Consider the following 23910-nt stretch of genomic DNA (forward strand, 5'->3'; position numbering starts at 1 on the left):
GGGAGGTATTTCTTTTAAATCACTCTAACTGTTAAATGCATATATGCATCGAGCCGTGCTCATTTGGAACTGGTTTTTTCCTCTCCCCGGTTGCAGTGATAAGGCATTCTCAATTAGTAGAGTCTGCCAGCCACCCTGTCTTTTAAACCTTAAAATCCGTGTTTGTTAATAAATAATTTTCAGAATTCCTTACTTAAAGCCTGGTAGATTAATGCTCTCTTACCTGTCTGACCTGTTTGATGACAGTCTATCTCAATAGCTCTCTATTTCTCAAGCTGGAACTCAGTGATTCTACAGATGCAATGACTGCAAACTCTGGGAGTTAACATCCTTCATCAGGGGTATTATTACAGCAGTTACTGTGCCAGTGTGGTGATGGGCTGCTATGCTGCCCATCTTTTATTTATTAGCCCATGCATGGGAGGTGGGGGGGAAGAGAGAACAGAACACAGGCAAGATGTTGATATTCTGACCCTAGGAAAGAATATCAATCTTTTGTTGTTTTTTATTTTATATGAGCTACAGTATTATTAATGTTCTACTTACAAAGGAGAAAACTGAGAAGTTGCCTGTTCACAAAAACATCAAATTCATTTTAGAAATGAGAAGCCAACCCTGCAATCCTTCCTCATGTAAGGAAACCCTTCTTACACTCACAGCCTGACTGACATTTTGGATTATCTACACAATGATGCATGAAATTAAGAGCTGCAGGACTGAGTCCTAAACTGCCACATTTAAGATGCAATCAGGCTGTTCAATAGGAATGCCCCTTTGACAAGCATTTCCCCTACCATTTTTTAGGTATTACGTTATCGAAAACCAAACAAAATTACACTACTGCCACCAGGGTTTTTTTGCTAAATTAATTTTAAGTTGATTGATTATTCATGAAGTGGTTGCCTCACATATTCAGTATCAGGTTATGTGACTTGTCAACCTGTGTATGCAATACTGTTCCTGTTATCCTTAGATGAACAATAAAATAAAACATTCATAATTAACATCTGCATAAAACGTGGAGCGTATCTATTTCTTTCTAAGCACTTGTGAATACTGTCAAAACACATGTTCTAGGGAACAAACATGACAGCAGTATCCCAGTCAAAGGGCAGACTTATGTGATGGTCTATTTTAACAACCTTGCTTAGCTTTGTTTCATTAAACTGCATCTTATGTAAAATGTAGCTCTGGAACCAGTAGTTTACACTCTGCTATGTCCATAGAAAATGTTCGGCTTATTTACTTACATGTGTCACAGCAGGTATTGCCAATTTTTGTAATTCTGCCCTAGAACAATATAAAAAGAAAAAATTCTATTTTAGCACAAGTAATACACATTTTTTTCTGTTAGAGGAACAGAAAGGGACATTTAAAACAGGGTGTTAAGCAAGAAAATTGTATTTCTATATTCTACAAAATTATAAATCTACATTAGCAATCATTTCTTTATCCATTTTAAGGTTTTGAACTTGTGATTGTATTTGTTCATAGCTGATTGGAAATAATTGACCATATTAGCAAGTTCAACACCTAAAAATATTGCTTTCACCTTATATTAGAAGCTTTCTAAAGTAAAGACATTGACTACAAATAAATTTCTGGGAACCAGAGTGACAAAACCAACAGCGCTCAAGTCTTATGTCTGTGTAACAAAGGAAGTTAAACAGTCCCTCTTGACTTTTTTAGCAAATAGGTGAAAGCATGACTATTCCGCAACAGCTGAGAATGTACAGGCAAATCATCATAGGATATCACACCTGTCAGGCAAGTTTTAACAGCCAAAAAGTTTGGCTTTCTTGTTTCATTACTACCATGTAGAAAATAATTCTCAGAAATATATGTATGGTGGAAAAATCAATAAAAACCAATAGTGAAAGGAAAAAATGGAGAAATATTTATACTGCAGGGTGATGCCATTGTTGCATTAAAAACCTGAACTTAAATGCAAAAGTTTGGAGGCTTTTTTAATTAAAAAAACCTAAATTTCCCTCCTCTAACTAGATGAAATACACTAATTTTATAGCTTAACTAGTTCATATATTTTGGATGGGAGGAGAATACATGCAGTTTGGGAAGTTCTGATTAAAAAATAAACTATTCATTGATTTTCAATGAAGATTTTTAGAATACAATAATAACCCCAAGCCTGTAACATAAGCCGGTGTTTTTCTAAATTTTTGTTGGTATAACAGAACTGAGTAGTATAGTGATTTCACAAAGTGAGAAATGCACTATAGAAGCCTCATTCTTCCTGCGTTATACATATCAAATCCTTCATTAGTTTGATGTGAATGTAGAAAGAGGTTTGGGCACAAGCTTTGGCAAATATTTCCTGCTTCCTTCTGTGCCCAAGAAAATGGGGACAGGTGACATAAACACCTGTGTGATGCTAGATGAGCAAAAGCAGGACCCCATGTGCTACACCCCAACCTGCACTCTGTTCCTCAGTGGATGGCTAACCTCAAGCCTCAGGAAAGATGGATGGACATGTTGAGCAGGGGTTTTATTATACCGTTATACCAAACAACTGCGAATGTGGAAGTTTGAGCTCTTCCTATTGTGAAGATTCCTTCCTTAACTTCATACTAGGGTGAAATAAAAATGTTTTAGCATTTCATATGCATATTCATAGGAAAAAAGGGGATGATCTGACTTTTCTCTCAGCTTGCATAATTAGCCATGTAGTTGTGCTCTGGATACCCAACTGAAAACATTGTTAGAACAATTGTTTTCTATTTTTTGCTGCTTCACAGAGAACAGAATTATCACAAGCTCAGCATCTCCCCTGCAATATAGTCCTGCATAAAACCAGTGTATGATTTAAATAAAGAAAATTTATATTTTTCAGAATTTCAAAGAAAGTTCAAATTGAGGTTCACAAATGAGGTGCTGGGAGAGGCCTAATACAAATAAGATACCTATATACAGATCCATAAACAGGACAGTCTATTAGGACCCTGGAAACAGGACCCATTTCACTACTTACTCCTTCAGCCAAACATCTTCTGGAATCAAATGGAGGACAGCCAGTGATTCTCCTTTCCCAGACAAATTCCCCTTTCTCACTTACTTTACAGGAGTGACTATCACAGCCATCCTGGAGTGTTTCATTTGGCTGTAAAGATTTAAAGGCTGTTAGCTCTACACAGAACACAGAAACAACACAAGACGGTAAGCTTTGAGGATACAACCTGACTATTCCTTTACTGGTATTTCAATTAATGTACCATGGTGGTGAAGTTTATAAAACATGGACATCATTAGTAAACCAAATTGTTTATCAACAAGTCATTATCTTCTGTTTACTCCCATAGTGATATTGATTACAGGTCAGTCAAGACTGCCAAAACCTCACATTTTTCAGCTCTAAACAGGGAAGAAATTTTCATTAACTTAAGAATTGTCTAAGTGAGAAACTTGGGAGTTTGGCCTATGCATTGTCTTTTAAAGAGACATATGAACATCTGACTTGTCGCTGAGTTGGCAGCTTCTTTAAAAAAATACATAAAACCACGCACCCACACAGTGTCATAGAACCATTTCGGTTGGAAAAGACCGTTAAGATCATTGAGTTCAACTGTAAACCTAACACTGCCAAGTGCACCACTAAACTATGTCCCTAAGTTCCACATCTACACAACTTTTAAATACCTGCAGGGATTGACACTCAACCACTTCCCTGGGCAACCTGTTCCAGTACTTGACAACTCTTGGTGAAGAAATTTTTCCTAATATCCAATCTAAACCTCCCCTAGTGCAACTTGAGTCAGTTCCTTCTCATCACTTGTTACTTGGGAAAAGAGGCTGATACCCACCTTGCTACAACCTCCTTTCAGGTGTTGTAGAGAGTGACAAGGTCTTCCCTAAGCTTCTTTTTCTCCAAACTAAACCCCAGTTCCCTCAGCCACTACTCAAAAGTCTTCTTCTCTAGACCCCTCACCAGCTTTGTTGCTCTTCCCATACTCTCCCCTTCTAAGACAGCTCAGCAATAGAATAAAATAAAATGTTACATGCTTCTTCTTGTGATAACCTGATAGGTTTTAACCAGAAAAAACATCCACTCCTGTTTAAGAACCTATCATGCTGGAGATATTTTTCAAAATTCACAATTTCCAACTTAAATTATCCATTTCTCATTTAATATTCGATTTTAAATTTCCTCTAAGTAGAAGTCTGAGCTCATACTCATATTTGATCTCATATTTATAATATTCATGCTTGCTATAATGTTCCTCTAGAATTTTGCACTGTGGTTTGAGGTGTCCTTTTTTTGCACTTATAAACAAGAAAAAAAAAAAAAAAAACAAAACCAAAAAAACCCGAAACACTTTCTTGAAAAAACATTCTGAAATATAAAAGGCACCAGTAACGCCACATTCCTTAACCAAAAAGGAGGAAAAGAAATGCATTTTCCTTGGGTTCACCAGAAGTCTGTGCTACATCTACATTTACCCATATGCAAAAGAAAAGAGTACTTAAAACTCACCTGAAGGTATTTAAGCCTTCCATCTCTCAGCCTGATGCTACATGAAGTTGGCACACATTTTCCACAGCAAGACCCAGGGATTTCCTGCTTTCTGTAATTCTAGAAGGTAAAGGACATTTTTCTGGGTTTATTTTAAGTATGCTTCCTACACTTATACGTAGAGGGTCGTTGTTGAGTTTTTTTTTAAATTAACTGGACAAAGTGATAGCTAGCAAAATGCTTTTATAAACAGCAGGACTAAACTAGTTTAATCTAATTAGATGCACACTTTGGGTTTTCTGTTGGGGTTTTTTGCCTTTTTTTTTAAAAAAAGCTATCATTAATCCTTGTATTGATTTATTATACAATAGGGAGAGAAGTTTATTTACAAGTACAAAGTCTCCTGTGACCACTATTATTTGACTGTAACAGTTGCAAGACCAGGTCCACTAAAAAACACATGACAGTAAGAGAGGGTAAGAAATGTTTTGAGTGACACACAGTTTGAATTTGTGCTGTGCAGGAGCTTCTCTGTAAAGCAAATAAATACTACCCATTGCAACCTCAAAAAGTAAAGTGTTTAAACAGTGGGCAGGGAAAGGGAAGAATAAGGCTAAGGTGGGAAATGTGGACTATGGAAAGAAAAAGAAAATGATCTGATAAAACAAGAAGGTAAAAAAAGCATCAGAGAGGATATGATGTAATAAAACTAAAAAGGAAGGAAAGGAAGAAAGGGAAAGATGAAAAATGGAGCCCCATAAAGGGCACAGAAAGGAAAAAACAGTGGCAGGGAAAGGAGCATGGGAGAATGAGCAGCACTAGATGGAGAGGAAGAAAGGTATACAGTGGATAAGGAGGGGGGGAGCAACCAGAAAGGAACTGAGTTAACACATGAAGTGTCCCACAGTAATGTCTCCAGCTGCTACACATAACCAACAGCTGCTTGTGATGAGCTGAACATTTTTTAGACAACAAACACTTTCTGGTTGAGTGAAGGCATGCATATTATCCATATGTTTTTTATAGAAAAAGAATTTGGGGAGGGTGGGGGTTTGCTATTAAATCATTGGAAGAAAACGTAGTTCATTGTTAGTTAGGTGGATTTGCTCTACTAGCAAAAATTTAAGCACCTAAAGTAGGTCATAAAATGACAAATAAAAAAAAGACGACCCTGATGAGCAGAATATGCTGCACTTGGCTGCACTTCAATTACCAGAGCATTTACTTTCACAGCTTCAGCATCCAGTAGAAAGCAGGTGCTCCTGAGACAGCATATACTCTTAACCCATGATTTTATCCATTATGAAGGAATTGCGTTTAATCTGGGTATACCACGAAATCAATGACTCTGAGACAGGAAAGATCCCAAGTATGTATGTGAATCTCACTGGCCTTAGGGGAATGAAGACATTCTGTATCTTATTTGATATTTTTTCCCCTCCAGCTCCACATATTCATTACAATGGCTACAAAGGGATATGTACACCTAGACCTGCAACCTCCCTTGGGTAGCTGCACATCTCCTAAACACAAGTTCACAGTGCTTAATAAGCCCAACTGGAAATTGCCCTTTCTTCAGAGTATTTTGTTTAGTCTGTACTTTTGGGTCAGGTAGGGGAAAAGAGCTGTTTGGGAATTGTGTGGGTGGCGAAAGAAGCAGGAGAGGAATGTTTCCCCATTTTTTTACCATGTATTTTATTGATTCCTCTACCTTTAAATTCTACAGCTGGCTTCTTGCATTGAAAACAAGATTTGATGTTTGTGTATTTTTGTGTGGGAACATACATACGCACATATGTTTCTGGCCACAGATTCATTCTAGCGTGTCTGGGGTTTTTTCATTGATCTGCCAGGTTATTTCTGTGGACGTGAGGAAGATGCTCAGCACTGAGCTTGGTCATTTATTTTCCTTTCAGAGGCTTGTGTCTATAATCATACCTCACAGGAGGGGTGATATTAGGGTCTAGAACCACACAAAGTATTCCAGATTCTCCTTTTTGTCACAGGCTACACTCACATCTGCAGATAAAGAGGGTCAAGGCCAGTTTTCTGGCCCTGCAGACAAGGGGAACATGTATGTCTAAACTGTATTCTCCCCACAAAACAGGCTGGCCTTGGGTTGTCCTAACTACTGGCCTGTGTCCAGACATTATTTGGAAGTTTTCTAGTTAGAAGAGGCCAGTTTGGACACTGCTGACAATTCTTCAGGACGTTGCAGGACATAATTGGAGCCTGCAGTCTCTGCAGTCTTGCTCTGTTTAGTTTATTAGTACAGATGAAACCCCAGAAACTTGACTTACTACACTGTCCTTTCTAGTTCTACTTCAGGACTGAAAAGTGGACTCATCCAGAACCTGCCCCTCTTCTTTGCAGGGACTCTGTCAATGTATGCCCCTCCTAGATAACAGCCTGGAATCCCATATGATCACATTGGAGATATGGCTTTATGGTGCAACAGCCAGTGCTTGTGCAGGCCCTAGGTCTGGTTGGGCCTATTGGGCTCCATCTCTTATCCAGAGAAAGGCAGAAGAAGGGGCATTTAAGCCTTTTCCTACGAAACTTAGCTGCTGCTTTGTGCTCTTCAGACAAGGGGAGACCTAAGCCAGCCTCTGCAACTTGCTTAGGTCTCCTTCTACTTGAGGTATTGGCACTAAGGGAGAAAATTGCATGACTGAGCAGGACTAGTCAGGCACTCTGGTCACACTGTTGGTCAGTGGAGCAAAAACAGGAGCTATGTGCCTCTGGCTTTCCCAGCCAAGCTCATTCCTTGCAGATGACGGCAGCAAAGACTTCAAAAAGACCAGTGGAACTTATGGGGACAATCACCTCAAATCACGTAAGGCATGGCTGGGAACCAGACAATTATTGAGCCCACCTATTAGACAGTTTGAAATAGTCATAGAAAAACCCCTAAGGATGGAGACCTGACTGAGCTGCTGGTCCCTGGAGGGACAGATAATACTGTAGGAAAGGAGACACAGCAGTTTCTGTTGCAAATGATTTGCCAAACCTTATTTTGCCCTAAAGGTAAGTAGTCTAAAATACACAATAAAATGTGCCTGTGGACCTGAGTACTCCAAAAAGTTACCTTTCTTACACTCTGGGTTTAGATCAAATTTGCTATATTTCATCTAATTCAGAGAAAGAAAAACATGGGACCATGACTTCTCAGAAAAACTTAAAAGAGAGGTCACAGGTCCCAGAGATGTACAAAACAAACTGCTGTATACAATGAAGAACAAGATGTTTTCATCAGACACATTCTTAACCAGAACATCCACACCACTTGCACTTACTATTGGACATGGTTCACAGCTTATTTTTGTACATGTCAGAGTATATCTCCGAGAAGATATTGACTGGAGGGAGCAACGACATGTCGTGCATTGGTCCACCATCAGGCTTCTCCATGGCTGAAACATTAGAACCAGTTTGTAAATCAGCAGTGTCTCCTCAGCAAAACTCAAATAAACAAGCAATTTTATTGTGGTTAAATCTCTTTCATTAAATCTTGCATTGCAATACTTTGCAAGAGAAAACAGAAAACCAAAGCCCCCACTTTCCAGAAACCCAAATTTTTGCATCTGTAATTCTACAACAAGCAGCATAGCATGAGGCTATTTTTCAAGTAAGCCCTTTATAATTCCTTAATCTGTAAAGTGGCATTGACATTTCTTTCTCTGTTGCTTACAAAGCTAGCAAGCAAGAAAGCAATCCTTGAAAGTGATGAGGAAGATTTTGTCATGAGCTATCCTAACTATCTATTACGTAGTTGCCACCACTTAGTTTTTCCCAAGTGTAGTGAATTAGTTTGCCAATAAGTTTTTATTCTTGTTACTGTTCTTGTAATACCACCTAGAATCTCTAGAGTTATAAAAGCTTAAAACTGAGAAAGGAGAAAGAAAAACAAAAACAGAATTACTGAGTGAAGAACTGGACTTGACCATAGTTACAAGCACATCAGTGGCTGAGCTGGCACACAATTCAAATTCCCTGAGCACTTGCCCAGAACCTTGTTTGCTCGATCTCATCACCTTTTCAAAGCAAGTAAACACAGCACTTAAAATGTAGAGCAAAAATGCCGAACTATTAAATGGGAAACAAAGGGATGTGAAGTTACTAACTGGATTGCTAGTACTGAAAGGAATTCTAAATACAAAGTCTTTGTGCCTCCTAAGTACACAGCCTTTCATTTCAACACCAAAATAACAAATCCCTATGGTTGAAGGGACAAAATGGGAGAGGTCTATTCAAGATTTTCACAAAGAACTTCTATAACCTAATAAATAAGTAACAAATAAACAGACACTAAATATTGCTAAATTATAAAAACTTTGAGTTGTGCTTTGAAAGTCAATGGAATGTCATTGTTGACTTAATTTGGAAAAGGAATTTCCCATGCTACATATTATGCATATCCTCAAATCCTTTTTTTCTTGTTCCATACTAGTAAACACTCAGGGAACAAATGGAGCAAAACCAAGAAGCTGGCCAGAGTAACAGTGTAAAGGTACTGTGTTTATGGGTAGTACAGTGCCAATACACTGGCATATACACTGGAGGACAAATGTTCTGATTAAAGAATTTAGATTAAATTTTTAATCTGCGCCCCAGCACAACAGAGGTCCTCAGGTGTCAGTGGTTTTCTATAAAGCACCAGCAATAGCTATTACTTCTTTTTGTTTTGTGATCTAGAAAAAAGATCCTCCACATACAACATGATGAAGATGGTAATACCAATAGGGAGATCCCTGCCTTTTGACACCTTAGCTTGAGACCTTGACATGGGACTCCAGCTTTCTTGGTTTAAACTTTTATAGTGAGTATCAGGTCATTAATCTGGAGGGTTCAAAGACTTTAACGGATGCAGGCATAAGGACACGCTCATAACATCTTCTTATGGGAGAGGGACAGATAGCAAATGTCATATGAAACTCCGTAGTTCTTGTTTACTGTCAACATTGGAAAGCATTCAGACACCACAGTGACAGTTCTAGTACAGACTACATGGCCTCACAAGGGCATTGGACCCACTGACACTGGTATTGCTCTACTGGTTAGTAGCTCCACATACATATGTGCAAATACACACAAAAGCCTTGCAAATCTGCAAGATGTCCTCGTCATGTTGACCTGTTTTGAAATATATTTGGATTTGTTCCCTTTACTCTCACAATTATAATTAATTCAGGCCCTCTAGAAGTAAATGCTTATCACAGAATGCCTCAGTAGCTCTAGGCTTTCACATCATGAAGAAGGGATCCATAAAGCCACAACTGATATTACGATTGATATCCTCAGTGGATCTTTTAATAGTTCTAACATTCCAATCGAATACAAAAAAAAACAAACAAAAAAAAAGATAAAGTTGAGTTTATATTAAAATCACTGTTATGGGCAGGAACATAGGGCTTACTAGAGACATGTTGAAACAAAATCCTCACACACAAGTGCCTTGAAGTTCTGGGAGAAGGTTTTACCTTGATGCGAAGTTTGCATCACAGCTTAGTTCTATGATATTTATTTAATGTATTTAAAAGGATCAGCATGCAAATGGCTTTAACAATGGCTTTCTGTGAATAAGCACAGCTTGGCATGACAGATCTGAATGAAATAATGGATTGATACATCTTTTTCACTTTATATAATACACATATCACATGTTTTCTTGGCTCACTTAAGACTGAAATGTCAACATCTGCTAACCCAGTGTTAGTCCGTGCAACCAAAATAACCTGCATAAAGCCCAAATCTACTCAGATCTCCTTCAAAAATGCCACTCAGTAAAAGCCTGGGAAAACAGATGAGTGATATAGATAATCCTTTTGGTAAATACAGCCACCTGCTTGGAAGTCTGCAGTTAAAGCCCACAGCATTGTTAAGAACAGCAGAATGAATGCAATACACCAAACTACTGGAATATAATATTGGTAACCAGATACAAGGCAAAAATGTAAAGGGATTAAGGACACAGTCAGTTAACAGAACTGCAGTAAAAGACTCAAAACTTGGAACTATTCAGTGAATGAGTTAATGGAGCAAAGTTTTCCCTTGATATAAAATGAAACTTGAAACCTATTCTTAAAAGACCCAGAATAAAGGTTTTGAAATCCAGGAAGTATAAACTTCTGTGGACATCACATCTTCCTTCCTGACCAGAACTCTGGAACAGTCATTGAAGCGGAGAATAGTGTAAGACAAAGCTGTAGTAATGCCAGCTGCTCAAAAGCCTTCAGACATATAGTTAATTAGCTTACAATGTCATTAAATGAAGCTAGTTTAATTTAAAACGTTTTAATATAAGCTCTAATTTTATTTTATTATTTTACTTAAAACGGCCACTTCATTTAGAAATCTTCCAAGATTATATCTCAACTCGAATTTCACACTCTCCATCCTGAGAAAGTATTTTGCTAACTGCGTTGTTGAATGCAAACTTCAGTAACGCTTGACATTTGCGCCAGCAAGAGCACAGAAGTAACGTAACAGCTGGGGCCTACCTACACCCCAAAATCTTGCACAGGCAGCGTTTGATAAAGCAGCCAATTGTCAGGAAGAACAATAATACATTTTAAAAGCTGTACTAAAAGAGAAGAAAAGAAAAGCAGCTGAGGAGACAGCTTTTATGGATAGCCAAATAGCAAATAAGAATGAGTCAAAATGTAGTTTCAAAATGTCAGCTGAAACACTTCATGAATTATACCAATTTTGGAAAATTTTGTTAAGATCAGATTTTTTTTTCACTTTTGTAAAAGCTGAAATATTTTAAGTCTTCGAAAAACTGATACTTCTCATTTTGCTCTCAACATGACATTTTGTTTCAGAATTTTCTGACGCTTAATTTTTCAAAGTATTCTGAAGTATTTTAAAACGCTTGAAAACAGAAGAAAGACTTGACTTTACAGATCAGGTAAACATTTTGTTGGAAGAGAAAAAAATTAGTTGTTCATGAAAGAACAGCATGCAACTTCTTTTTTAACAGAATATGTATATATACACACATGCAGATCCTATATAACAGAAGGTGGCAGGAGCTAGCAGTTGCTATACTGCATGACATTTCCTACAAGTATGGGCTTTATAAAACGCCACAACTAGTTTTGACAATATACCCTACAGGAGACAAACAGACGAATCAAAGAGAAAGCAGATTATTTCAGATTTTACCACTTTAAAACCCTTCTCTCAGTGTTCTGACAAGAAAGGCAAAGTTATTCCTTGGATTTAATTCTACAGGGAAGTAATCCCCACACAGAATGATGGATGCTTGATGACAGGGCTTTAGCTCTAACAAACGGATAAACTTATGTCTATTGACTATCAAAACCCCATCAAACCAGAAGAAATAGATGGAGAAAGGTTCTTTCTGCCATACCTCAAAAATCTAAATAGATTTGGGTAAATATACCTTTTAAATAAAGGAAAAAGACAGGCATACATTGACAATGCAGGAATACATAGGTTAAAAGTTAGGTTAAATGACTAAAGAGGACCTGTTTCCCTCGGGGATGATGAGAATATTCAGAGCTCTTTGACACCAGAGGTGCTGCCAGAATATGGATTTAAGGAAACAATGGACAATTGACAGAGCTCTCCAAAGATAAATTCGGCATAAATGAGATCAGATGCTTAACCCCCATCATTCCCACTGTCATGGGCTGGGTTAAACATATCTTAATCTATCCATTAAATATGCAGTTGAGAAAAAATTTCCTCTGAGGGCATATCAGCAGGGATCTTGAAAGGGAAAAGAGGTCAAACAGTGAGGAAGCTCAGCTTTCCTGTTCCTGCTAATAGCCAAGGAGGGATACCCCTCCTTCCACACAGGTGGAGCAAGAGTCTCCATCCTTTTTTAATCTGCTTTATCCTCTAGGTAGAATACGGGAAGTTTTTGCTTCCCCAAAGTGGGCAAGGATCATTTTTGAGATTATCCCTTGCAGATAGTTTCCTGTGTGTTTGGTAGCCTGCAAGTCATTACACAACACAGGTTACTACAGTTTCTAAGCACTTTTCTCAAGCATCCTTTCAAGATAAGGAAACATTACGGTCCCCATTTTGCAAAGATATTCATTGTCATATAGAAAGTGTCAGGGTCATGAACTGGACATACACACGCTGTCCCCTTTGCCATTGCCTTTACCCTAAGGTCTCACTTGCAGAGATTCTATCTGAACAAAGCTGCCCTATATGCTTATGTGTATTCTGGCAAGTTTGTGTCCTTCAAAAACTCATTCATATATTTAAATGTCTTGCCATCACAGCACATAAAAGGAAGTGTGTCTTACCCCAATAACAGTACCATTCAAAGGGCAACCATCCAGGGGTACTGAAAAAAAAAAAAATATTCCTTTTAGCATTATCATTATCATGACATTACCAAGAGATAATAAACCACAGGTATGCTTTTTGACTTATTAGAGACCCAACTGAGGACATTTAGACCTAGTTCACTGTAAAGAGGCATAATTGAGCCGTCTTACATTATACCTTGAAAGGCAGCAATTTCTCAGAGTTATCCTGAATTCCACCTCCAAATATCTCTTGCTGAGCTGTTTTTTAACAAGTACATAGCACAACAGAAATCTTCCCCTCCAAGCCTCACACTCTCAGAAGATGCATTCAGTTTTTCTGCAACTTACAGCGTGTATTTCCCCTTCTCTCCCACTGCTAGCTCCTCACCCTGTTGTTGCATATATACTTGTCAATTAAACATGACTCGGAGTCTTCCCAGACTGAGGCCAATTAGCCAAATCTCCTGATCTGGACTTTTGCCCCAGGCCTATGCTAGGAAATGGCCACAGCCACAATGCTTAGAGACATTCAGAAGACATCAAGGCTGCATGCAAACTCCAAGTTCATAGCAGGCACTGAGGAGAGCGCTGAATCTTCCTAGGCCAGAAACATATCAAGACCCCTTGTAAATGTTTAACAATGCAGGCTAGAGCTGTAGAAACATAGCCTGGTATGCCTCTTTGAAGCAATGAAAAATACCTTCAACAGTAAGTAGTTCAAGAGGAGACAGTGAACATCAGTTGGAAAGAGAAAGTAATAGCAGCAGGATCTATTGTACTAAATGTCTAAATTATAAGGAGAGCTTAAAGAAGTACTATGCTTGCATAACATACACTTTTGAAATTGCTGTTAAGAGGCAGGAGATCAACACATGAGATGATTCATTCTCTAGCGATTCCATTTGTCATACACCAAAGCTTACCACATCTGCAGGAAGGACAGCAGTCTATTATTTGGTCACAACGTAGTTCAGTACCCTCTGGACAGTCAGGCACATCCATTTGAGAGCAAGAAACATTCTTTTGCTGTACAAAAACCTCATTGTTCACCCGGATACACTCATTGATAACACAACGGTTGAAGGGGGATCGCCACTCTGTGCCAACCTGATGGGAAATTGTAAAAGGATTAAATATAGGCAGCTCTATTTGTGCCACTGGATAGATGGAAGACCATCACAGTCAACATGCTGGTTTGCAAAAAGCACATTTACTGCATGAGGAACAGTCTGTCACCCAATTCTCCTAAAATCCTGACAGCTACAATCAGTTTATAAAACAGTCTGCTGCTTGGTTTGTGAAGTGTAGGAGTTACAGAAGTATCCTTAAGTGAAAAATAAAGGGGCAGATGAAATAGCATGTGAAAAAGAAAAAGCACTCTTAAGTGGATTTAAATCTACGTTTGTTACCCAGCCGCTGGCTGCACTGCATTGCACTGTAGCCAAGCTGGCCCTCTCTGCGGGAACCTGCTGCACACCAGCTCTGCTAAGCCCAAAGGAGGCTTTGGCAATAGGCTCCAGACCTGGAAATACTTGCAAATGTAGAAGTGACCGGATTCTGTTGACAGCCTTACTGATTACAATCACCCGTGGGGCAGACAAGGCAGGAACTTCAGGAGCTATTATGGGAAGTATCACCACAGGCCAGAAAGAAGATGCTGTCACAGTTCAGCACTGGGAGGAGCCGATCACTGCTTTGAAGCTGTATGCTTCTTCCACTGTGAACACTCTTCGAATGCACTTCAAGAACAGTGAAAGTGAAAATCAGATCCCCAGCTCCAGTAAATTCAAACATCTTTGCTCAGAAAATTAGGGAATACTTTTCTCTCACGTGTTACATATTTACTTCTTTGTTACTGACAGGAGAGTTGAAAAAGGACACAGCAAGAAAAAGACCCCAGAGTACAAGGATCTATTACTCCATTAGGACAACAGAAATCAGTAAGATACAGTGGGACATTAAAATAGGCCTTCTGCAGGCTTGTTTTATGAAGCAGAGAAGAATATTGATCCACATTAAGACGTGCTCTTGGTAAAATCAGGGAAGAGGCAAAGCTGCAAAATGATACATTAAGATTAAAAAAAAAAAAAAAAAAAAAGCAGACTGCTTTTGTAAAAGAAACAATTAAAAATATTAAATATGTAAACAAAATATGTGTATGAAAATGCAGCCACATCATAAAGCACAACACTTAGGGAAGAAAAGATGGGGGAAAAGTGTATTATTTTAAACATATTTACCTTACTTTTCCTGCCTTTGTTGAATCCAAAGCGCTGCATAGGATTAAGCAATTTAATGCTACTAGTGCATGCAAAGACTTGCCAGGGGTGGTTGGGTTAGGGAAAGAACAAAGCAAACAGCCTGAAGGAATTAAAAACGTAGGCAAGAAAAGAAACAAATATTCATGTAGCTTTCCCAAATGGTAAGGTATCTGCAGTGCATTTTAAATGGTCATTGCATGCACTCACTTCCCATTGGGTCTTTGAATCCTAAGGGAAGAGGCACACTGCTGAAAATAAATAGATATTTTGAACAGAAAACAAATGTGGCCTGGACCATGGTGGTCTGATCTGACATGCAGCAATCTTGCAGTCACAGAATAATTAATATTATTATCCTCTTTACTTCCTAATATGTCAGTGTGTACCAAATAGGATATCCTATCTGAATAGAACTATGAAATTCAAGTAATCCACTACCCTGTCTACCTGCTACCCATACAATAATACAAAATAATTGGGATAATTTTAAACAAATAGCCTACAGCCAGAGAAGCATCTTGCCCTATCAACATTCTTTTGAGCTACCATTTGTGAAATTAATAATTTTACACAAAAATATTGCTTCCTTAGAGCCCAAAAACAGCGTGGAGGATTTTCTTGTTAGGACCAAGTAAGTCACATGCCCCAGAAAACATTGTTTTTCAGCACTGTTTGATGTACAGAAGAAACAGCTCACATTTTCTTCACCTCCTTCCACGGAGAACAAAATTATTTCAGGGACCTTCTGCTAGAAGAGGAAGGGTCTGCGCTACCACCACCTCACCTCATGCAAACGAGAGTCTGCATCACCCCGAGACCAGAACAGTTGCTCTTCACAGGCAGTCTTCTGGCATCTCCCACAACACTCCCCTTCTTGGACAATATACTTGTAACCCTGTAGAAGAAAAGAAAAGGACTGACTGATCCAGGAATATGATACAAATGAGGAGATTAATCCTCAAAGAAAGCATCGGGATAAATGTTTAATATTAGCAACTATTTACATAAAGGGGAGTTTGAAAACAGAATTTTAAGGCCACGTGCTGCTATTACAGAACAAACAAGTGGTCCACCCAGCTCAGCATCCTGTTAAATGGTTAACATCACCTGTCAGAAAAAAATAAATTAAAATGCATGCAACATTAGGAGCAGAAATTCTTATCTCATTAGTTACTGCTTAATATATATTTTGAAGACATATTCACTCCAGCTACATGGACTAACTAGGTAATATCCTTGCTCAGGTCATGCCAATCAACTAATGGGCCTTTTGAGGGTATCAGCTTCTCTAGCATGGTATGGAGCACCACTTCTTGAGCACAGAAAAGGCTGAAGGTGCCTAATAATAATAAAAAAAAAAAAAAACACCCTGAAAGATATTCCTTTTGCTAGGATCTGCTCAAATACGTAAGAGCACAGAGATATGCCACAAGACAGAAAAAAACAATGACATAAACAGGCAGAAATGGAAAGGGAAGAGGTAAAAGAGAAATGCTTTCAGACGACCCTGAGCTATGTCAACAGCATTTAGCAGCAGTCATTTCCAAATGTCAGTTTATTGTATGCCAGCAGTTTCTTTCATGCATTAGCATGTTGTAAAGACCAAGTCTTTCCAATAATATGGCCCTACAGAGTGCAAAAGGAAGAAGTACATCCACTTCCAAGGGTGATTATCAAAATTGCTGCTATTTGGTAGATTTTGAGAGAAAACTGTATGAGAATGTTAAGAACACAGTTTTTAAAAAATCAGTACCTCAGATGGCCTCTCTTTTCATATATGAGTCATACATAATTATGAGAACTTTTATTGGGTATTTTAAAAATCATTAAGAGAGAGATATATAAAATACTATTTTACAGCAGAAAAAGAAATTCTAGGAGCATCTTGGATGTTAATCAGCACTAACATGTCCCCTTTCCACCCCTGAGGATTCAGCCTGAGCACATTCAGACACCTGACTGCCCTGTGCTGAAACAGAGGGAAGGGCTGGTCAGACAAGTAGTCCAGGGACCAGTTTTGACTGAACATTTCATCTTTCTATCTCCTGAAGCAACTAGCCAAATATTCAACCACTGGAATATCTAACTGAAAGCAAGGAGCTGTAATCTAATTTAGAAATAATATATTCCACGTTTAATAGCTAGGCAGTCTCCAAGGGGCAAAATGTAAAAATGTAACTCTGATTTCAATACAGCGTTGAAGGAAAGATGTTCTGTCAAAGAAAATATTGTTCATGTGAAAAATGTCCATGAAAATAAGCATCACTTTATTCTGGTCAGCCCCTTTGAACTGAAATGCTGAAGTATTCCCAAATGTTCCCTCCCCCTTCATGAACTGTCCTTGATTTGCAATATGAAGCACATTAGCAAACCTTGATAATCAGCAGACTTTCATATGGAAGAGCATTTTGTATAATGTCATAAAATGTAATACCAGAGTTTGACCTAGCTTTGCAGAAAAAGTTGTGCCATTGAGCATTTCATTTTATATGACTTTTATCTGCTAAATACATATCTGAAGTATCTGAAATATGGGATACAACTTATTTGTGCGGCAAACTCAGAGAAGTAAAACTCCATGAGGTTTTTATGCCCAGAATAAAGCAAAATCCAGCTGCAGAACCCAGATTTCACTAAGTTAGTTTGAACACAGCCCTCTAAAGTGCAAACAAAAAGGTGCTATGCGGCAGACTCCAGGGGTGATTTGCACCCCTAAGGCACTGACAAAGATGTTGGTTTTGAACAGTTCAACCTGCCTGTGTGGCCCGTTTGGTGCTTAGTGCGTTCACAGTATGGGGGTTCTGACTCCTAAGGGGAAGAAACACTGGAGATCACAGCTCCTGACCTCAGCACCTGCTGAGATTCTCCTAACACAACCCCTGAACCACCCCAGACTACAAACCCATCTCAGAAAACAAACCTGCAGACTGCAGTAGTCTACAAGCTCCTCAAAAAGCCGACCACCCATCTGTCCTTGAGCAGTAAGGCCAACAGTGATTGCCTGCTGTCACAGATACTTCACAGCACGGCAAACATTTCACCATCAGAAAACGCACCTTTTTTTTACCTTACACCATGGAAATTTGGGTCCAGAGGAAAAAAAGGAAAAAAAAAGCTTTACGTTTAATTCTAAAGGTGGTCATTTTTAAGGTTGCATCTAAGAAAAGGATAATGTAGTGTTCATTTTGAGGCTGACGAGGTGGGGGTGTCCCAGTTAGATGACTTATGTACAAAGAGTATATGTTACCGGGATTATTCCTGAGCTGTACCATCTATGAACATGAACATCTGACAAGTCTCGTATACTGTGCTGTTGAAGGTTAACATTAGACTGAACTAGGCAGAGTAAGCAGTATCCATCTCTTCTTTCATTGTTTTTCATTTTCTGGCATATAGAGATGCCAGCGTTTGCCATAGTTTGTTCAAGGATCCACTTACAGTCAATATTCTGTTGTTCCCTGCTTTTATTGGACTGGATCCGCTGCTTTATTCTCCTCCACGTTGTGATGACTTTTTTATTATTTTTTTTTTTTCCCCAAACACAGACTTCAAACAGGGAATTAAAATTCAGAAGCCCTCAGTAAGTGTACGACTGCCCATCAAACTGAAAGGCAGATTGCTGTCCTCAGGACGAAAAAAATGCCCTGGGAGGTAAGGGATAAGGCAACACAAGGCAGCCCTTGCATTTGAACAGGTGCATGTGGGTGACTTGAGAGCGATAATCAGCAGCTGTGACAGAGAACCTAACAAGTGCTCAGTTATGCTGCCAGATCAGGCTGTTTAATCAAACACAAATGCAGAGATAAAGCTCATCTCCCGTGCAGAGGGTGAAAGCATATGGATTAAGACCTTTGCGGGGGGATGGATTTTGTGTGCTTTTGAACTGGAGCTTAGCTTGTGACAAACAAAAGAGGAATGCAGATTAATTCTGTAGCATTCAGAGAATGCACATTTTTCATTGCCTACTCAAGGCTACTAGAGGGATCCACACAGACTATGGCTTGGCATATTTGTGCACTCCCTCTTTTGTTTTAGGGTTTCTCAGGATACGTAGTTCATCTTTTCACAGGTGCTAAGGTTTTGGCCAGAAAATTCTGTCAGCTGCCTTTTGGCCACAAAGCAAGCAAGAAAGGACAGAAATCATTCCTCAATGTAGTAATCTTAAGAAGGCTTCAGTATCTGCCTTACACATATTGAGGCGACAGTACCTAGAGAGGGTAGGAGGAACCAAAGAGAATGAAAATTACAAGAGTAGACTGAGGAAAACCCAGCAGGAACGATATAAATCAACTTGAAATGATGAAAGCAAAATCTTCGGTGGTGAAGAATCAGCACAATTCTAGAGATTTCCCTGGACCTGCATTCATTTACCCCAGGAGAGGACTTAATTCTCTGTTTGCAAGTCTCTAGAACATTAAAGTATCACTTCCTAATTTCCATAAAAAATTATGCTTAAAGTGCAAGTACTATGTTTGAAATTACCTCCCAACACGACTTTCACAGTTTTTAAATGAGATCCTGAACATTTAATATCCAAACAACATTCTTCCTTTTACTTTAGTTTCTTTGACTCCCTTAATATAGATTATTAAGCCACTTACTACCATGCATTACATGCTACTTCAAAGGAAAATATCCATTTGAAATATTGAAGATTAAAGCCACAGCTTTTGTAGTCAGAATCTATTACAACCATCATTCACTATGCCTTTGCACACAGGCTACAAATGTTCTTTATTTTAATTTAATTAATCAAGAGGTTTGAAAATCTAACATAACTAATTTACACACACTTAGCCAAATGGCTTTGTCTTAAACACTTATGCCAGAAAATTATGCTTCGTTCTTCTCATAATCATCTAATACTTTAAATCACACTCCTTTATAGCACTTACAAAGTGCCAAACTCCAAGAACACTGACAGAAATTAAGCAAAGCAAGTGCTTCCTTCACTACTACTGATCTTAAGGTGCTTTGAAAGCTGTTACCCAGTTTATCACCATGACTCTCTGAAGGGATGTAGTCTGATACCCTCTCAGAGAAATAATTTCACTGCCGTCACTCCTCCCTGTGGCACATGCAATAACTGCAGCAATCACCTGCTTGCTTTCTCACAACTTTGGTAAGGGAAAGATAGTCCCCTCACTTTTTCTGTACTATGACATACAATGAAGCAAATCCACACCTGGTTTGCTAGTGAGAAGTCTGTGTTTGCTGTTATAACCTCCTTAGAGAACTGTGGGATTGGTTCATTTCAATGAAACATCCACTCTTTTTCCGTATCGTTTCTTTACATGCTAAAACTACAGATACAATTTGAGTTTAATTTTATCATACTCAGGAGAACAGTAGCACCATTCATTCATCAGGGTGAAGGAGTTAGTATATTCATTACTTTGGGTTTTTTTCTCTCTTTTTGTGTAGCTAGATAAAAACCTGTAAGCTGTTTTCACAGCAGTCAGCTGACATAGACAACAATGATACTGCACAACTTTAGGACCAGGCAATGGAATTAATAACCCTGAGCAGCAGAGAGTTTGGACATCACCTTAGTAATGATCGATGATTAAAGCATGTCTTTAATGTCAATACAACTTTCAATGGCATCCAATCTAAACTGAAAAATAAGCTTTAAGGCCAATTCAAACTGGATAACAGAACTTCTTTTGTCCTTAATATGTATATCCACTGAATCAGGAATAAGCAGAGGAAAAAAAAATTTGAGCTCTCCAGGTTCTCCAACAGCTATGGTTTTGGTTGTACAACTTTGATAACCATTAAATGAGCAGAAGAAATGGCAGATTCCCAAAAAGAACTGGCATGGTTTCCACCAAGGCTGTTTTGTTTGTTTTAAAGAAAGGTTTTTGACACTGCAATGGTTACAGCTGATTTGCCAAGAAACTGCAGCTTAGCATTAATACTTTATTAGAATAATAAATTATTGATGAAGCTATGACTATCAACCAAAACACAGCCAGATACTTTAGATCTCTTATTTCATAGTAATTGCCATACTAGAAACAAGTCCCTTCTATAAATGGAAATTGAAGGAATTGTCTTGCAACAGCTGAAAGCTCTCACATCTGCACTCATGGTTTTCACTGCATTGAGCATCCTCAAGCTTTCTCACCAAACCTTACTTTGCAGAAAGAGCACTAGCTGGATTTTGTAATTTTGTAATGGATTGGGGGTTTTGCTTTGGTTAATATAGTCAAATTTCAGTGCGTGATTTACTGTTTTAAAATACATGTTAGTGTAAATTCAAATAAGAATTTAAAACAAGTCAGACAGTGTAGGGTTCCTACAGCGACATTAATTCAGCCATGAGGTAAGGCACATATATGCTCTATGCCCATGGTCAGCCTTTGACTCCCAGGCACATTATTAATGACGTCTTTCCAAAAGCAAAAGGAACAGCTCTAACTTCTCATAGCTGTATATACAAGGTTTGCTAATGAAGAGCTTTCTTCCAAATGTAACTGAACAAAAGCAAGGATGAAGAACACATATTGTGTCGATTTTTCTTAGCCTCTGTTCTGAATGCAACTGCACCAAAGGGACTCACAAAAAAAAAAAAAAAAAAAAAAAAAAAAAAAAGCAGACTTCTTAAAACTGGTTAAAAGGTTTGGGAATAACAGTGGGAAATGGGCTGTAAAGATTTGGAGACTTGGCAGAGGAGGGAAATGTGTATGCCATATTTGTTTGGAGATTCACTGTATTTCCAGCCAGAAGAAAAAAACCTACTCCCGAAGCAGAAGAAAACCAAGTGAATTTTGTCTCACATGCAGCACTAGATAACCCAGAACATCACAGCAGCATCCCAGTCAGCATAGTGAATCAAACACAGAAGGAGCACCTGTCCCTTCAGATAGTCAAGGGTTTTGCAGTTATTGCTGAAGTATACCATTCTTTGCACTTCCCACTGACAAATTCCAGCTGGTCACCTCTAATGACACCAGGGCAGTCTGTTGAGTCACAGGCCAACATGCAGACTTTTATCAGCTACAGGACCACTGAAAGCACTGATAATACAAGACATATTTGGAAATGCTTGCTGCTTAGCCAACTGTTTGAATTTTGTGTGGCCTAATGCAATATATAGCCCAACATGAACATTTAAAAAGCAACTTGGAAATCTGAATAGCATTAACTAGCTCACCTTTGCTTCTTCACTGAGGCAAAAAAACAAATTAGCTTATTCTGGGCTTCACTTCACGGTTCAGGGGAGAATAAACGCATGGGGAAAACTCATGGGTCAGCAAAAGGCCTGCAGAGAATATTCTGAGTCCCAGACAGCCACATCTGGTTGCTCGACATGGACCTTGTACCCCGTGCAGCTTACTCAACTTGCAGATCGTGAACACACCAGACCACAGAATAAGGAGGAGATGCTTCAAGTCAGATGTGTCTTTTCCTGAATGGAATTGGCTAATACCATGAAGAACTATCTCAGTTAATCCATGTATATACTGAAAGCTTTAAAAAGTGGCAAAATGTTTTTGATGTTTGCAACACAACTTCTCCGGCCATGGCAGTTGGCAAGGAGTGTGGGTTGTCAGCATTTGGCTGGGCAACATCATCTGCCACCCGCTTTTTCTGCAGACCCAAGCTGTGTATTTCCACTGCCCTCACTGACTGACCCAACCATGTTAACATCACGAAGCAAGGACATGAGAAGGCTCAGGGACTATGGGTACAAGGTACTAGATACCAGAGTAAAATGCAGCTCTAGGGCACCACATTTAATTTTACAGTGATTTTTTACTTCCTTGATCTCCACATTATGCTAGGGTGAGGAATGTTAGGGATGTAAATTGGGTGGTTTAAAGTATAAAAACCAGTTTGAACTTTTCTTTGCACAAATCATTTTATTGTCAAAGTCTTCCAATCTATGACATGGCAAGTCCTGCTGACTTTTAACCAAATTCCTTTGACCCTTTTAGAATTCTTCTACCAACTTTTAGTACCAAGTATCTGTCGTCTCCTACCGGACCAGCTATGTCAATATAATAAAGCAGTTCATACTTCCTTTGTGGGCTTCCAAAAGTAGACCACATAATTTTACAGCATCTAGCAGATGTCTGAGCATAATAAAGGCCACAGCATGTGGTGTTATTACTGCTGTAATGGGCAGAGCTGAGCAATAGATGAATCTGAAACTCTTCAGAAAGTGAACTTCAGCTACGAGTCATTTGAAATTGAACTTCAGACACCATGAGTATTTATTGTGCAAGTGGTGTAAATGATAGATACTTCAGGATGCAGTTCTTTTATTTAAATATAAAATAAACTTGTCACTGATTTCCTTGGCAGCAGGATATATAATCCTAAAACAATAACCCTAATATAAAGTCAGTAATGCTCAGGCCCTCTTAGACTCTGTTCCCAAGATAATTCGTTGCTACAACACTTATTTTCTATTTTTCTCAGGTTTCTCTAAACACACAGGTTTAAAACTAATCATTTCAGATCCCCATCAGGGCTCTGCTGGCTAAGGTACTCGTTTAAATGTTACTCACCCGAGAGCAGAACGAGTTACATGCTTTGTCATGACACTCCATCATCTGAAGTCCTGTAACATCATCACTCATACTAGTGCAAGAACATTCCCTGCAACCATCTTCCCAGGTTGTCCCAATGGAGTAGACTATGTTGTTGTGCACGCACACCTATTGAATGCAAAAATTAACAAATAAAAGAGTACAGTGGTGCTGTAAGGGCACACTGCTGGCTCCAAAAAGCTGCTTTTTAAGATGTGAAACCTACCATAAATGTTATGGAATACTTTGAACCCAGTAGAAATAGTACAGGTCTTAAAATTGTGGCCACTCTGTTAAGGAAAGGAAAATAAGGGCAACCAAAGCTGTTGTTTTATAAAGAAAAAATTGGA

At 38.7% G+C, this 23910-nt stretch overlaps 1 protein-coding gene across 1 annotated transcript in view; it reads right to left on the reverse strand.

Moving 5' to 3' along the window:
• The window catches only part of VWF (von Willebrand factor), a 143112-nt gene that overhangs the window by 5489 nt on the left and 113713 nt on the right, over positions 1-23910 (reverse strand). The window contains exons 43-50 of the mRNA XM_080391421.1: positions 23540-23689; positions 15805-15915; positions 13683-13866; positions 12754-12794; positions 7765-7881; positions 4490-4588; positions 2990-3118; positions 1251-1290 (exon numbers count right to left, since the gene is read on the reverse strand). Of these exons, the coding sequence (XP_080247547.1) occupies positions 1251-1290; positions 2990-3118; positions 4490-4588; positions 7765-7881; positions 12754-12794; positions 13683-13866; positions 15805-15915; positions 23540-23689 (871 nt within the window). The remainder of the gene's footprint in view (positions 1-1250; positions 1291-2989; positions 3119-4489; positions 4589-7764; positions 7882-12753; positions 12795-13682; positions 13867-15804; positions 15916-23539; positions 23690-23910) is intronic.

Source organism: Falco punctatus, assembly GCF_963210335.1.
Source record: "Falco punctatus genome assembly, chromosome: 6".
NCBI lineage: Eukaryota > Metazoa > Chordata > Aves > Falconiformes > Falconidae > Falco > Falco punctatus.